The sequence below is a fragment of the Microcaecilia unicolor genome, chromosome 6 (assembly GCF_901765095.1).
Source record: "Microcaecilia unicolor chromosome 6, aMicUni1.1, whole genome shotgun sequence".
NCBI lineage: Eukaryota > Metazoa > Chordata > Amphibia > Gymnophiona > Siphonopidae > Microcaecilia > Microcaecilia unicolor.
In genome coordinates this window covers 60,503,331-60,517,263 of record NC_044036.1, presented here as the reverse complement: position 1 = coordinate 60,517,263, position 13,933 = coordinate 60,503,331, and the positions used below count along the sequence as shown (strand labels likewise).

Genomic DNA, 13,933 nt, shown 5'->3' with positions numbered 1-13,933 from the left:
CAAAAAGTGCCCTAAATGACCAGATTACCACCAGAGGGAATCGGGGATGATCTCCCCTGACTCCCCCAGTGGTCACTAACCCCCTCCCACCACAAAAAATGATGTTTCACAACTTTTTATTTTCACCCTCAAATGTCATACCCACCTCCCTGGCAGCAGTATGCAGGTCGCTGGAGCAGTTGTTAGGGGGTGCAGTGGACTCAGGCCCATCCCCCCCCTACCTGTTACAATTGTGCTGCTTAATGCTTAGTCGTCCAACCCCCCCAAACCCACTGTACCCACATGTAGGTGCCCCCCTTCACTCCTTAGGGCTATAGTAATGGAGTAGACTTGTGGGCAGTGGGTTTTGAGGGGGATTTGGGGGGCTCAACACACAAGGGAAGGGTGCTATGCACCTGGGAGCTCTTTTACCTTTTTTTTTTTTTTTGTTACATTTGTACCCCGCGCTTTCCCACTCATGGCAGGCTCAATGTGGTAGGCAATGGAAGGTTAAGTGACTTGCCCAGAGTCACAAGGAGCTGCCTGTGCCAGGAATTGAACTCAGTTCCTCAGTTCCCCAGGACCAAAGTCCACCACCCTAACCACTAGGCCACTCCTCCACTCTTTTTGTAAAAGTGCGCCCTAGGGTGCCCGGTTGGTGTCCTGGCATGTGAGGGGGACCAGTGCACTACGAATCCTGGCCCCTCCCATGAACAAATGCCTTGGATTTATTCGTTTTTGAGCCGGGCGCTTTCATTTTCCATTATCGCTGAAAAGCAAAAACGCCCAGCTCACAAATTGTCGAATAAAACATGGACGTCTATTTTTTTTTTAAAATACGGTTCGGTCCGCACCTTCACGGACCCGTTCTCGGAGATAAACGCCCATGGAGATAGACGTTTTCGTTCGATTATGCCCCTCCACGACTCTGCATAAACTCTACTTAGGGTGCCGCCACCAGATCTGGAATAACTTGAGATAACCTATTAGCCAGGACCTTAGCAAATAATTTCACCTCATAAATAAGTAGCAAAATTGGATGATATGATTCAGGCTTTATGTGTTCCAAGCCAGGTTTTGGAAGAACTATAATTTGGGCTAGTCTTAACAATTTAGGCAATTCTCCCTGCTGTACTGTGGCATTGAACATGAATGTAAGTGGTGGAACAACTTCAGCTTTTAATATCTTATAAAATTCACCTCTAACCCCATCTAGTCCAAGAGCCTTACCACACGGACTTTGTTGCATTGCCCAAGACACCTCTTCAGGTGTAGAGGGAGCATTATCAAGTTCAACCTGGAAGTTGCTATTGAGGGAAGGTCCAACTAAATAAATAAGTTTCACTTTTTAGAACAAACTGCGTTGAAGGAAGACATTGCTAGAATAATCCTGAAAACAAAGAATTTTCCTCCCGTCATACTCCAATATCTTACCCCCTCTTTGGACATGTGGAGGGGCATTTTCGAAAGGGACATCCACGTTTCGATTTGGACGTCCTTGCAAAACGTCCCGATCCAGGGGCAGGAAAACCCATATTTTTGAAACAAAATGGACCTTAAATTTGGCTGTCCTTAGAGATGGATGTCCCTAGACATGGACGTTTCTGATTTTCAGCGATTTTCGAAACCAAAGACGTCCACGTCAGATAATGACCAAATGCAAGCCATTTGGTCATGGGAGGAGCCAGCATTTGTAGTGCACTGATCCCCCTGACATGCCAGGACACCAGCTGGGCACCCTAGGGGGCACTGCAGTGGACTTTATAAATTGCTCCCAGGTACATAGCTCCCTTACCTTGTGTGCTGAGCCCCCCAAACCCACTACCCCCAACTGTACACCACTACCTAGATGTGGGTACAGTGGGTTTATGGTGGGTTTTGGAGGGCTTGCTGTTTCCTCCACAAACATAACAGGTGGTGGGGATGGTGCTGGGTCTGCCTGTCTGAAGTGCACTTACCCACTAAAACTGCTCCAGGGACCTGCATTCTGCTGTCACAGACCTGAGTATGACATCTGAGGCTGGCATAGAAACTGGCACAACATATTTTGAAAGATATTTTTTGAGGGTGGGAGGGGGTTAGTGACCACTGGGGGAGTAATGGGAAGTCATCCCCGATTCTCTCCAGTGGTCATCTTGTCAGTTCGGGCACCTTTTTGTGCCTTAGTCATAAGAAAAACAGGTCCAGGTGAAAACGTCCAAGTGTTCATTGGGGACGTTCTTCTTTTCCATTATGGGTCAAGGACGTCCAAATGTTAGGCACACCCAAGTCCTGCCTTTGCTATGCCTCCAACACGCCCCCTTGAACTTTGGCCGTCCTTGCGACGTGGTGCAGTTGGGGACGTCCAAAATTGGCTTTCAATTATACCGATTTGGATGTTTCTTTGAGCAGGACATCCATCTTCCGATTTATGTCGAAAGATGGGCATCCTTCTCTTTCAAAAATGAGCCCAATGGAATCTCTATTTTGTGATGATAATTGAAAAGTTTTAAAATCACAACTTTTGGGTGGTCTGTAGCACTCTGTTTAGGCCCTAATCTATATGCTTGCTCAAAATCGAAATAGAAGATGAAGATCGAAAGGGAGCCCCTTTCGGACTGTCTGTTCACTTGTCTTTTAGATTGTTAGCTCCTTGAGCAGGGACTGTCCCTCTATGTTAAATTGTACAGTGCTGCGTAACCCTAGTAGCGCTTTAGAAATGTTAAGTAGTAGTAGTAGTAGATTTTTAGAGCCTTACAGCTTTGAAGCTGTAAGGCTCTAGGGAACCAGGCCTACAAAAGGTCTCATAGCTCAGCCTGCAACACCGATTCAAGTAGGCCAACTATCCTCAAATTTTTCCTGCATGAGTGATTTTCCAGGTAATCTATTTTCTCTTCCAGTCTGCTCACCATCTCCCACAGGCGTTTAACTTCCTGAAAAGCCTGCTGTGCTGATGTCTCTGTGTCCCCTACTCTTTGTTGAAGCACTTGAAGCTCTTTGACATGTAAACTGCTTTGAACCACAGAAAGGCAGTATATCAAATCCAAATCCCTCTACTTTGTAGCAAATGAGTGAGTTACTAAGATGGTTTCCTCGACTCTTTTCGCCACTGCCATCATGTTTTTGTTGGCATTGATATCCCAGACTTGGGTACTTCCATGTGCCACCTCAATGTTGCTAGGTTTTTAAACTCCTGTCAGCATGCCACCTGAACTTCTCAGTTACAGTCTTTCTTTCTGACAGAGAAAATGGTCATCATTTCATCATAGCATACAGCAAATAATGTGACTAATTAGTAAATGAGCATGTAAGTACATAACTCTCATTAAAACATTAATGCAGTAAACGTGGCTCTAAGTTGGCACCCGAGACGACAGGGGGTGAGACAAAGGAGCATCAGTGGGATTGGAACCCTGGCTTCCCTATCAGCTTGCCATTTTAATTACTAGGATATTCCTCCAATGAATGGCATAGAATACAATGCACACCTTGACAAATGCAGAGGTCTGTAGCATGGTGCAAGCAATGAATGTGCTTTTATTTATTTTCTGTATAGAATTGCTGTTGTGTAACTGATTAATGAATTGAGGTATGAGATATTTTCCTTCTTGTAACAGTATGCCAGTATGATTTTATGGTTTAGCTTAATATACCGCCTATTAACAAGTTAACTAAGCAGTTTACAATTAAAATAAAAAATATTATTATAGGACTAGGCAAGATACAAACGGAGGGCTAGGCTATATTTCTGCACACAGAGTAGAATATTCCCTGTATGGCATACAGCCATCTATTTTACAAGTAGCATAATTCAGCAAAGCATAGGATAAACATAAACAATCTTTAGTTGGAAGAAGTGAAGGGAAAACCAGAAATCATCTGTGGTCTGTCACAATGTCCCAAACTGCTGCCAGTTTCTCTGAGCTACAAGAAAGCCCATAGATGCAAGTTATACTCTTTTATACAAAATTAATTAAAATATATTCAGGTTTTAATATTAATATTTATATTGTGCTTAATGAGGGCTATTTTGAAACCCCTTGGGCATTTTGCAGGTGCGTTTGTAGCTAATTTTCAAAGTCAGAGTCCCCACAATGTTTTTCTTTGATAATTTGGGCTGACTGAGACCATGAGCACAAAAATACCTGCAGAGTTTGCACCTGCTTTTCAGCAGGTGCATAGCACATTCAGTATTTTACCTCTCTCTCTCTCTCTCTCTTGTCACTTTTCCTCATGGTTTAAATTACAAGCTTGTGGACTTTTCAGCCTGGAAAATGTACTTAGATGACTGAATAGTTACCAGATAAAATCTCTTGAAAATGATCATTTATGGGGGCCATCTTCAAACCAGCCATTTAGGCACAATGAAAAATAATGCATGTACAGTTGATGTGAAAATATAATCCACATACATTTAATCCATATACATTATTTTCCAATCCCACTCAAAACATGTCCTTGGGAATGCCACCCTTAAATGCAGCTAAAAGTATGCATACTACAATGGATGATTTGCAGACAGCCAATTTACCAGAGCAGAGGAGCCAGCTCTGTGGGTGCCAGTGGATGCAGAGCACTCCCAGTATTTAGCAAGCATCTTCATTGGTGGTCATTTTAGAAGGGCTATTTACATTTGAAATGTGCATAAACTGGTACTTCAATGTTTATCTTGCATAAATGTTTACGTTCCCATTTTACAAAGCTGGGATATGTACATCAAAAACCCAAGTGTGTGCAAATGGTGAGGGAGCATGGTCTAGGCATGTTTTGGGTGGGGCTAGGGCGTGCCTAGAAGATACACGTTTATTTCTCGTTTCACAAGGGGAATAAACGTCAGTGTCATAACAGATTCACATCAGGATTTACACCTGCTACCAAGTACATTCAGTTTTTGGAAAACTGCTCCAATTGAGAAGCACTGCACTGGAAGAATTATGGAACATTATTCCCTTAATCCCCCAGTGGTTTTTGTGCCCTCCACCCCCACCCCCCAAAAAAAACCAAACTGGCAAGGGATGCAGATTTCTGTGATGGCATCAGGAAAATACATGTTTATAATAGGGCTGGATTACGATTAAAGGTGGGGCTTAGCCAGCAGTTGATTGGGGGAGGGCACAAGAGGAGGAGCACAAGGATGGACTGGGGAGAAAACACATTTCCTCCCCCCCCCCCCCCCCCCGACATTAGATATCATAACTTTTCTGGTGGGAATGCTGAAGCCCCTCCTGTCAAAGAAATCCACTGTCAAAGCGGCCCCCTTCCTCCGTGTGCTGCCTTAGGAGGGAAGAATTCAGCGGGATGCCTCCAGCTATCAATGCTGGCACTCCTCAAACATGCCTACTTCAAAAACAGCCTCTCCTGCCTGCTTGAATCACTTTGAATATTAATTGGTTTATGTACTAGTTTTGTTTGTACAATTTTTCTTGTGGATTTTTTTTCCCCTGTCAAAGTTTTGGGAATGCCAAATTTTAGGCAACATGTATGCCAATTCAAAACTTTACCAGCAATTCTGCTTACAGGTTTTCTTGCTTTTATTGATTGATTCATTGGTTGATTTTTTTGTTTTATTTTGCTTGAAATTGTTCCTACACATAAAAGTGTCATTCTTGTTCCTTGTTGACCTATTGTGATTCAGCTATGATTTTGTGAACTGCTTTTAGGTCTTTCCTGCCAACAACAACCCAGTTTATCACGAAGGCATCATCTTCAAACTTCACCCATGGTTCATCTGCAACATCTCGCTCCAATATTTTATTTGCATCCAGATTTGACCCAATCTGAAGAAAATGGAACCCTGTCAGGCCTTGCGCAGCATAGGAACAGACCATTTTGTGCTGGTGGAGCTGAACATAATCACTGTGCTACATTTACCGTCTGCGAAAAGATCAGCTGGCAGTTTAACTGCAAAAAGCCGGACCTGATAAACTGTTTACAATAATATTAGAATGTTGTAGCTAGCTAGGTTTCTAAATGATTCTTTCCTGATAGAAATGTTATTTTTGGCTGCAGAGTATATACAGTGTGTAATTGATTTGGAGATCTCATTAGAGTGTTTTATTATTTTATAGGTACATTGGCTTTCAATTGTGTTATTTATTATGAAATACTGTTAGGTTTTTATTTTTAGAAATATGTTGATCATTTGTTGACAAACATGCAGCACTAGAATGTCATAGATTTCTGCAGGCAGTCTCGGAGGCACTCATGGGGAATACCACAGTGTCACAGGGAGCTGTCCACTGATCCCACAGCAATCTACTGCATTTTAGTAGCCTGTAGCTGATATGAGCAAAGTATAACTACATAATATAAGCAATTTGTATAACAGACTTGAGAGAATTGTAGAGACCAAATTTGATTTACAATCCCCCCTCCCCCACCCCCTGTTAATTTTCTTTGTGAAACGAAGACTTGAAAATAACAAGGTTATTTTTCAGACTGGGTCGATACAGACTGTTTTTAATATTTCTTTGAGTGCTAGGTGAGGGCAAGCCATTGGATACATTTCTAAAGTAATACTAGTTTCCAAAGACTGAGTATTTTCTAAGTTTTCTTTAAGTGAACTAACCACAGTTTACCTGTGCTGCTTGTTCTTTCCAGTGGCACTGGGAGCAAATCTTCAGTCTATATTTAGCCACTCAGAACATTGAACAGTTCAGTCTTTTTAGTAAGCAAAAACTCGGAGTCCAGTTCACGAAGGCCGTTTTGGCTTTTTTTCCCCCCATTCTGTACTTAGAGGAAAAGGCCCTTACAGTTAGGAAGCAAAACATTTAAAGCTTTTTGTATAGATAAAAAAGGACAATTCTGTAACCAAACAGCTGCATTCATATGACCCCCTGCATGTGTAAATTATAGAATAATAAGTGATCACATATCCATGAAAGTGCCAGCAGGGTACTAAAGTGCTGCTCTGTAATGGTAAGCTTAAGTGACAAAGCACGTAAATGGCCTCTAAAGGGCTCCTATTTATGCATGTTCTTACAGAATACTATCAGTTACGCAAATCCCCACCTCATTTATGTGACCACAGATACATCAGTTCTGTGACTAACTGCTGGTACATTAAAGTAAGCCTTGCCGATACCGGGTTATGCTGCTCTTCTACAATGGAATCTTGTGGCACCTAAACGGAGCCACCTACATATAGATTTACACCCAATGTGTTTTTATCTGTACAAATCTGGGCTTTAAAAATTGTTTAATCTTCTGTGGGTGACAGTATAGGTTTTTCTGAACAACACAAGGACAGCAGAGGTGGTCTCAGTGTGGGGAGAGATTGGGGGCTTAAACAATGCATGTACTTTTGCACAATTCAATTGATATTCGTAGTTTGCAGTGGAAGAATTATACATAGAGAAAGCAGGTATAGTCTCTGTGGGTAATTTTTCCAGGAGCAGTTAGACTTTTGCTTTGATTATCGGTTCAAACCCTAAAGGAAACATACCCGTGGAGTTTGCAATGAGATGGACAGTTCTGGTTATCATCTTTCTTTTCTTCACAGGCACAGAATGGGACAAAAGCCTTAGTGAATCATTCCCCAAGTTTTAGGTTTGGACAGGGACAAAGTTGTTGAATTATCTTTGTTTTCTTGCATTGAGGAAAATTATGTATTAGAGAATTAAAAACTTGGGGGAAGGGAGAAATCCAAATTCCTTGTGAAAATATTAATTATGATCAGTCTTTTGTATAGATGTTCTTAACATCTTCAAATGCAACATCATTTGGTTTCTTTTTGAGCATAGACACAAAAGAGCAATTCTATAAAGGGTGCCAAAATTTAGACGCTAAGGTGCAGTGCACTGAGTGCTAATTCTATATTGGTATCTGGATGCCCAGATTCTATTATAGAATAGTAGCCTAAGCCAGCATTTATGCACCTACATTTAGGTGTGCCTACTTATTCCATGTCAATAGCAGGCATAAACTCACATGCCTAAATGTGGCACTTTAGCATGTAACTAACAGTAATCTGTAAATGTGGGACCTGTTTGCGATCTGCCCACCTGTATACCCCCTTGCATTTGCACATTAAGTAAGTTGCATGCCTGGCACTTACATGTGTAACTGTAACAATCATGCATGCAATTGCTAGTATTCTCTAACTTGCACATGGCAGATTTACACTTTAGGTGCCCTGTTACGAATGAGAGGAAAATGGGAAAACCTGTTAGCACATCTAGCCTTTATTGATACTATGAGAAAATGCTTACAAATGTGCTGTCTTTAGGTCTATTCATTAGTCAAAAATTGGCCCACTAAAAATGGCTACATAGTTCCAGCAACATTTGTGCGCACTGAGAATTTATTTTTTCATACCATTGACATGTGTTGTAGCCAAACGTATGACTGGGTATTGTTCATGTGCCTATTTTCCTCCCCTTATAATTTTCTGCCTCATTTGGTAGTTACGGATAAATGTTTTAGAATGAATCCTTCTCAATTCTGGATTTTAGCTGCAGTGAGAAATCTTAATTAGTCAGTTTGGTACTTACTCTTTGCTAGCCAAATTGTGTTAATTTTTAAAAAAATGTTATGCTAAAATAATGAAATTTATTGGTTTCTGGCCTAATATAGATTGTGCTTTTTCTTTCTTTAAAAAGCTTGGTACAGTATGTTTTAGAGCATGTTCCCACCTGCAGAGATGCCATTTATTGACATCCTGTCCTAACCTTTACAGGTTACCTTTTGTGTACTGTGATAGGGCCATCTGATTCCATTAGAACAGGACATCAGCTACTATCTGCCTATTGACAGCAGGAGTTATGTTGCTCACAGAGTGCTGTCAGATCTTGTAGTAGTGAGCGGCTCAGCCAGTCTGGATAAGTCTCTTCCACATACTGTAAGCCCTGCCTCAGCATGCCACTGGCTTTTTTGTTGAGCAGCACCCTTAGTAAAGTTGTGCAATCAGGCTGAAAAAAAAAACATTTTAAAGCTTTGGTTAAGGTGCATGGATACATGAACTGGTTACCTAGGTTATCTGGTAGTCCTGTGGATTCAGGGTTTGATCATCTCCAAGACTTCTGTATATCATCCTCTTGTAACTCTGAAGCTCTTTTTCATATAATCCCCCACTGATCTCTCTGTTGAACCATGCTGCTTACCCTTATCGAACCACTCTGTTTCAAATAAGTAAAACAGACAGATCTGTCAACTTGTCAGATGGTAGATGTGACAATAAAAGTGGAAGAAGGGACCAAAACAAGGAATCCAGAACGAATTAGAACAGCACAAAACTTCAAGTATCAAAAGGGATTGTATTTTCAGTATCCTGATGATTCTCAGTTTGAAAAGTTCATGCATGTTTGCAACAGTAAGTAAGATGGAGAACATTTGATGTTTGGGCATATCACATACACTTACAAACATCAGTGCATTGTTAAAATGTGAATCCACCTGCTGAGTTTTACAAGTTAAGAATTAGCATGTACAATGCCTTGTAAAAGTGTCCAACCCTTGTACATTTTTTATATTATGCTCTCTATAAAATACAATTTAAAATGCATTAAAGTAGGAGTTTGTTTCATTGGTCTACATTGTATAGTCTACACTTTCAATGTGAAAAAAACAATTATACAAATATTCAAAGAGTAATTAAGAACAACACATCAAAAAGTCTTGATTTCATAAGGGTTTATACCCTATCTAGTATCTAGGGAAAACATAGTTTGCTCTAGGACTAGGACTGTGGAGAAGATTCACCTTTCAGCAGGCCAGTAATCTGAAGAATAAAGCAAAAGCAAGAATGGCTCAGCAAGAAGAGAATGAATGTCCTTGGGTGAAATAGTCAAAGCAGAATCCAATACAAAATTTGTTGTAAGTATTGAAGACTGCAGCCCATTGCTTATCCCCAGGCAGATTTGAAAGAATTTCACGTACTCTGCTAAGAATGGAAAAATCTGCACCACCCCACTGTACAAAGTTGGTAGGCAATTTTCCTAAAGGACCCATAGCTGTTACTGCTTCCACCAAGTTTTCAGTTAAGGGGTATGAAGACTTACGCAAGCAAGACTTTTTGGTTTCTTATTCTTAATTACTGTATATACTCAAATACAAACCCATCCAAATATAAACCCTTTTTTAGGGGAAAAATGTTAACTCGAATATAAACTAACCCCCCCAATATTCAGCCAACGGTGGTCAGCATTTTTTAAAATGCCGATTGTTGCCATTTAACTTATCCCCCAATATTCAGTGCCGGACCATGGCCGGGCACCGGCACTGAATTTTGGGAATTGTTTTGGGCAGGCTGTAGGCCCGGCCGATATTCATCCAGGGCGGCATAAAAGTTACTTTTATGTAACCCTGGCTGAATATCAGGCCATCCGACCTGCATAACATTTTTTTTTAATTTTAAAATTAAAAAAAAAAAAATTAAAGCCCCCAAGCTCCCTCAAGCCTCCTTCATTCCTTCTCTCCCCTCTGATGTCTGGCATTTCCCTTCCTCCCTTCCCTATGATATCTGACATTTCCTCCTCTCCCCTAGGATGTCCCTCCGCTTCCACCACCCACCCCCTGAACTGACAGAGTTCTCACTGACTCAGACCCCCTCCTTCCCCCTGAACAGGCAAAGCTCCCACTTAGTTCTTCCCTCCCTCTCCCCGATAGAGATGAACCCTCTCCTAGACCCACTAATAAGCCCCCCTCCAGGCCTACTATACATCCTTGGAGGTCTAGTGAGTCCTATTCATGCCGGCTCAAATCCCAAAATGGCTGACACAACTCCAGTGGCAATCTCACAAGACTGCCACTGGAAGTCATAGCAGTCATTTTTACTATGGGAACGGCATGGGCAGGAGCAAGTGGGAATTGCTCCTGCCCCAACGTGCCACTAGACCACTAGGGAGGTATGGTAGACCCGGGGGGGGGGGGGCTACTGGTGGATGTGGGAGAGAGGTTCAGGGGGAGGGTGTTCGTGGGAACCTTGTTGGTTCAAGGGGGCTGGTGGCAGCAGCAGCAGCAGATGAGGAGGAACACCATGGGCAGGAAGAGAATGGAAGGAATGCTGGTGGTGGGAAGGAGGTAGGACTCGAATTTAAACCAAGCTAAAATGTTTGATGCCATTTTTTGGCCAAAAGAAATCTTGGTGTATATTTGAGCATATATGGTATTTTTTGAGTATGTCTATGATTGTTCTTTCATGGAGAAAGAGTAGAGTATGTTGTGTAGATCAGTGAAAGAGACTTCCAACTTTAATGCATTTAGGAGTCCTTTTAGTAAGCTGTAGCAAGCGCTAGCATGTGGTTACCACAGCTTAAATGGCTTACCGTGGGATACACTCAAGCATTCTGTGATAAATTCCAAATTGGGACACGCTAACTGCATGCTAAAACTTGTTTGGGGCCGTGTCTGGAGGAGGAGAATGGACATTCCTATGCTACATTATCACACTAACCAGTTATTGCAGGGTTAGCATGTGACCCTCTACCGCCTACAAAATAGGTGTTGGTAAGTGCTGAAGTGGTCATTCTTTTTAATGGCTGCATGCTAATGGCGACAGTGCATGACCATTGGAAAAACAGAAAATCAGCCATTTTCTGGCTGCAGTAAAAATAGCCATAATATGGAGGAAATACCTGTGTAAGGGTGCACTAAGACTGCCTTTTACCCCAGCGTAGTAAAAGGATCCCTTAGAGTTGTATTTATTAGAATATGCCAAAAATTCCAAGAGGATGAATACATTTAGAAAGCATTGTAAGTACAATAGGCGTAGTTAAAGTAATACCATTAGAGCCAGTACAATGCAAAACAGACATTTGTAAAAGATGAATCTTGGCATACATTTTAGTAATAACTGATTTTTTTCAAGATTTTATTGCTGTTCAAGAGTTAGAGCCATAGGCTGCCACATTGATATGACTGATACTCGACTGCAGTTTTGGCAAGTTTGTGGAGCCCAGTGGGAAGAATCTGTTCTCTGATTTCAATGTGCCCATTGTTGCCACCAAAATTAATTCTCTGCTTATCATATGTCACAATCCACCAAATATATGTGCAACATAAATTAAAAATATTACAAAATACACACATACACACATATATTAATCTCTCAGGAAGAAAGCTGAGGCATGTACATATTTTGTGATATTTTTGATTTATGCTGCACACATATTTATTGGATTGTAACATATGATAAGTGGAGTATTTCTTATTTTGATGGGGTGTTGACATACTCCATTTCCCAATAGTGGTGATTGCCCATCTTTGCCACTATACATGGGAGGATTATAAAAGATTAGGGAACAAAGCTTGGAAAAAAGTGAACCTAGATTTCCAAAACCTTTTTTTCCCCCACAAATTAACATTACATTTCTGTGCGTGTTCCAAGTAAAAGAGGGCCTTTACTGTTTTATGACAATTTCATACTTCGGCTTGAGTTTGCTAGGGTGCTGCAGCAGTTATGCAAACTGAAAAAGGATGGGGTCATTTTGTTCCATCAACTCCAGCTGAGGTTCTTTTTCTTCTGCTGCACCGCTTCTGCAACCAACCATCAGCCTTTCACGTTTATCTAACCTTGACAGTATCTCTTCAAGTGCAGTCATGAGCTAATGACCAGCAGCTCATATGGTACAGTAACCAGGAGATGGAGCACACGTTACTATGGCAATGCTGGAAAGAAAACAGATTGCACACAATTCAGTCAACAGACAGGAAGCTCATTGTATTCATTTTACTGAAATTGTTGGACTTTTTAAGAAAAAGAAAACCATGTTCAGGGGTGAAAATTGCATTATATCTAGTTTCCTTCTTTGGAACAGAAATGTATACATGGTTATGACATTTATTATGTGAATTACTGTGTAACACATATATTATTGAACAACAGAGATACATTTTCCCTATAGGAAACTAGCAAAGATATGTATTTATTCAGTTTAACTAGTTGCTTTGTCAAAGAACTGCTCATAGTGATTTACAATACATGCAGAAAATTGCAATAGTAATATGAAAATAAATCACATACTACACATGGACAAACTATAAGAGACCTTCTAAACAACCATATAGCAGTATGGAATAAAGTTAAGGCAGCATTACAAATGCTAAGTGTCAGTCAATGACTGGGCAGCTTTAAAATTGCTGCTGCTATCACAATGTAGGTTATGGCCCCAATATTCTAAAGATTTGATCTCTAAGGCTCTCTGAAAATTTATTATGGCTGAATGTCCAAATTTATACTCAAAATTTCACTAAACTCCTAATTTAGGAGCTTAACAAATAGGAAGCAACTGGAGCAGATTTAGGGAGAGGAAAACATTAAGGAGCATAGCACTGATTTTCAGCACTAGGCTCATAATTTAGGCTCATAAATATAGGCAAATGAATGGCAGGTCTACTTTTATAAACGGAACTTTTAAGATCCTAAGTTAAGATGAATTTTCAGCTGAAAAGTTGAAGGGCAATTCTTTAACTGGGCACATGCATTTATACACCCCCTTTCATGTGTAATTTTACAGAATATTAGCACATACATGCATATGTGTGCACATACCTGTGAAAATGCTAGCAAGGTGCTGAATCACTTCTGTAATGGCTTGCATAAGTGGCATAGCACATAAATACAAGGAGGAAGTGAACATGGCTAGAGCATGAGGCAAAACTCCCACTTTTGTGCATAACTTACAGAATACTGTAAATTATACACATGACTGCCTCATTTATGTCACTACAGGTACACCGGGTCTATGGCTGGAGTAGCTGCAGGCATGTAAATGTAAAGTGCGCCGCTATCAGGTTATGCTAGTATTCTATAACGGCATTATAGAATATGCTGTCACCATATACAGTATCCTTGGTGTGCCTAATGAAGGCCCTCAGTTATAGAATTATTCCCTTAGTCTCCTAAGGGGTGAATTAATCAAGGTGTGGTAAAAGTTTGCCTTTCACCACACCTTGATGCCCTGTGAAATTCATCAACCTGCAGGATCCCAGTACCGCAAGTTGTTGAAACCTATGTTAGAGGAATAATGCAGCTTGT

At 40.9% G+C, this 13,933-nt stretch overlaps 1 protein-coding gene across 3 annotated transcripts in view; it reads left to right on the top strand.

Moving 5' to 3' along the window:
- The window catches only part of TTLL7 (tubulin tyrosine ligase like 7), a 324,337-nt gene extending 316,503 nt beyond the window's left edge, over nucleotides 1-7,834 (top strand). For all 3 annotated transcript variants that reach the window (XM_030206297.1, XM_030206296.1, XM_030206298.1), the window contains one exon: nucleotides 5,619-7,834. In XM_030206297.1, coding sequence (XP_030062157.1) covers nucleotides 5,619-5,739 — 121 coding nt within the window. In that variant the 3' untranslated portion in view covers nucleotides 5,740-7,834. The remainder of the gene's footprint in view (nucleotides 1-5,618) is intronic.
- The last annotated feature ends 6,099 nt before the right edge of the window (nucleotides 7,835-13,933 follow it).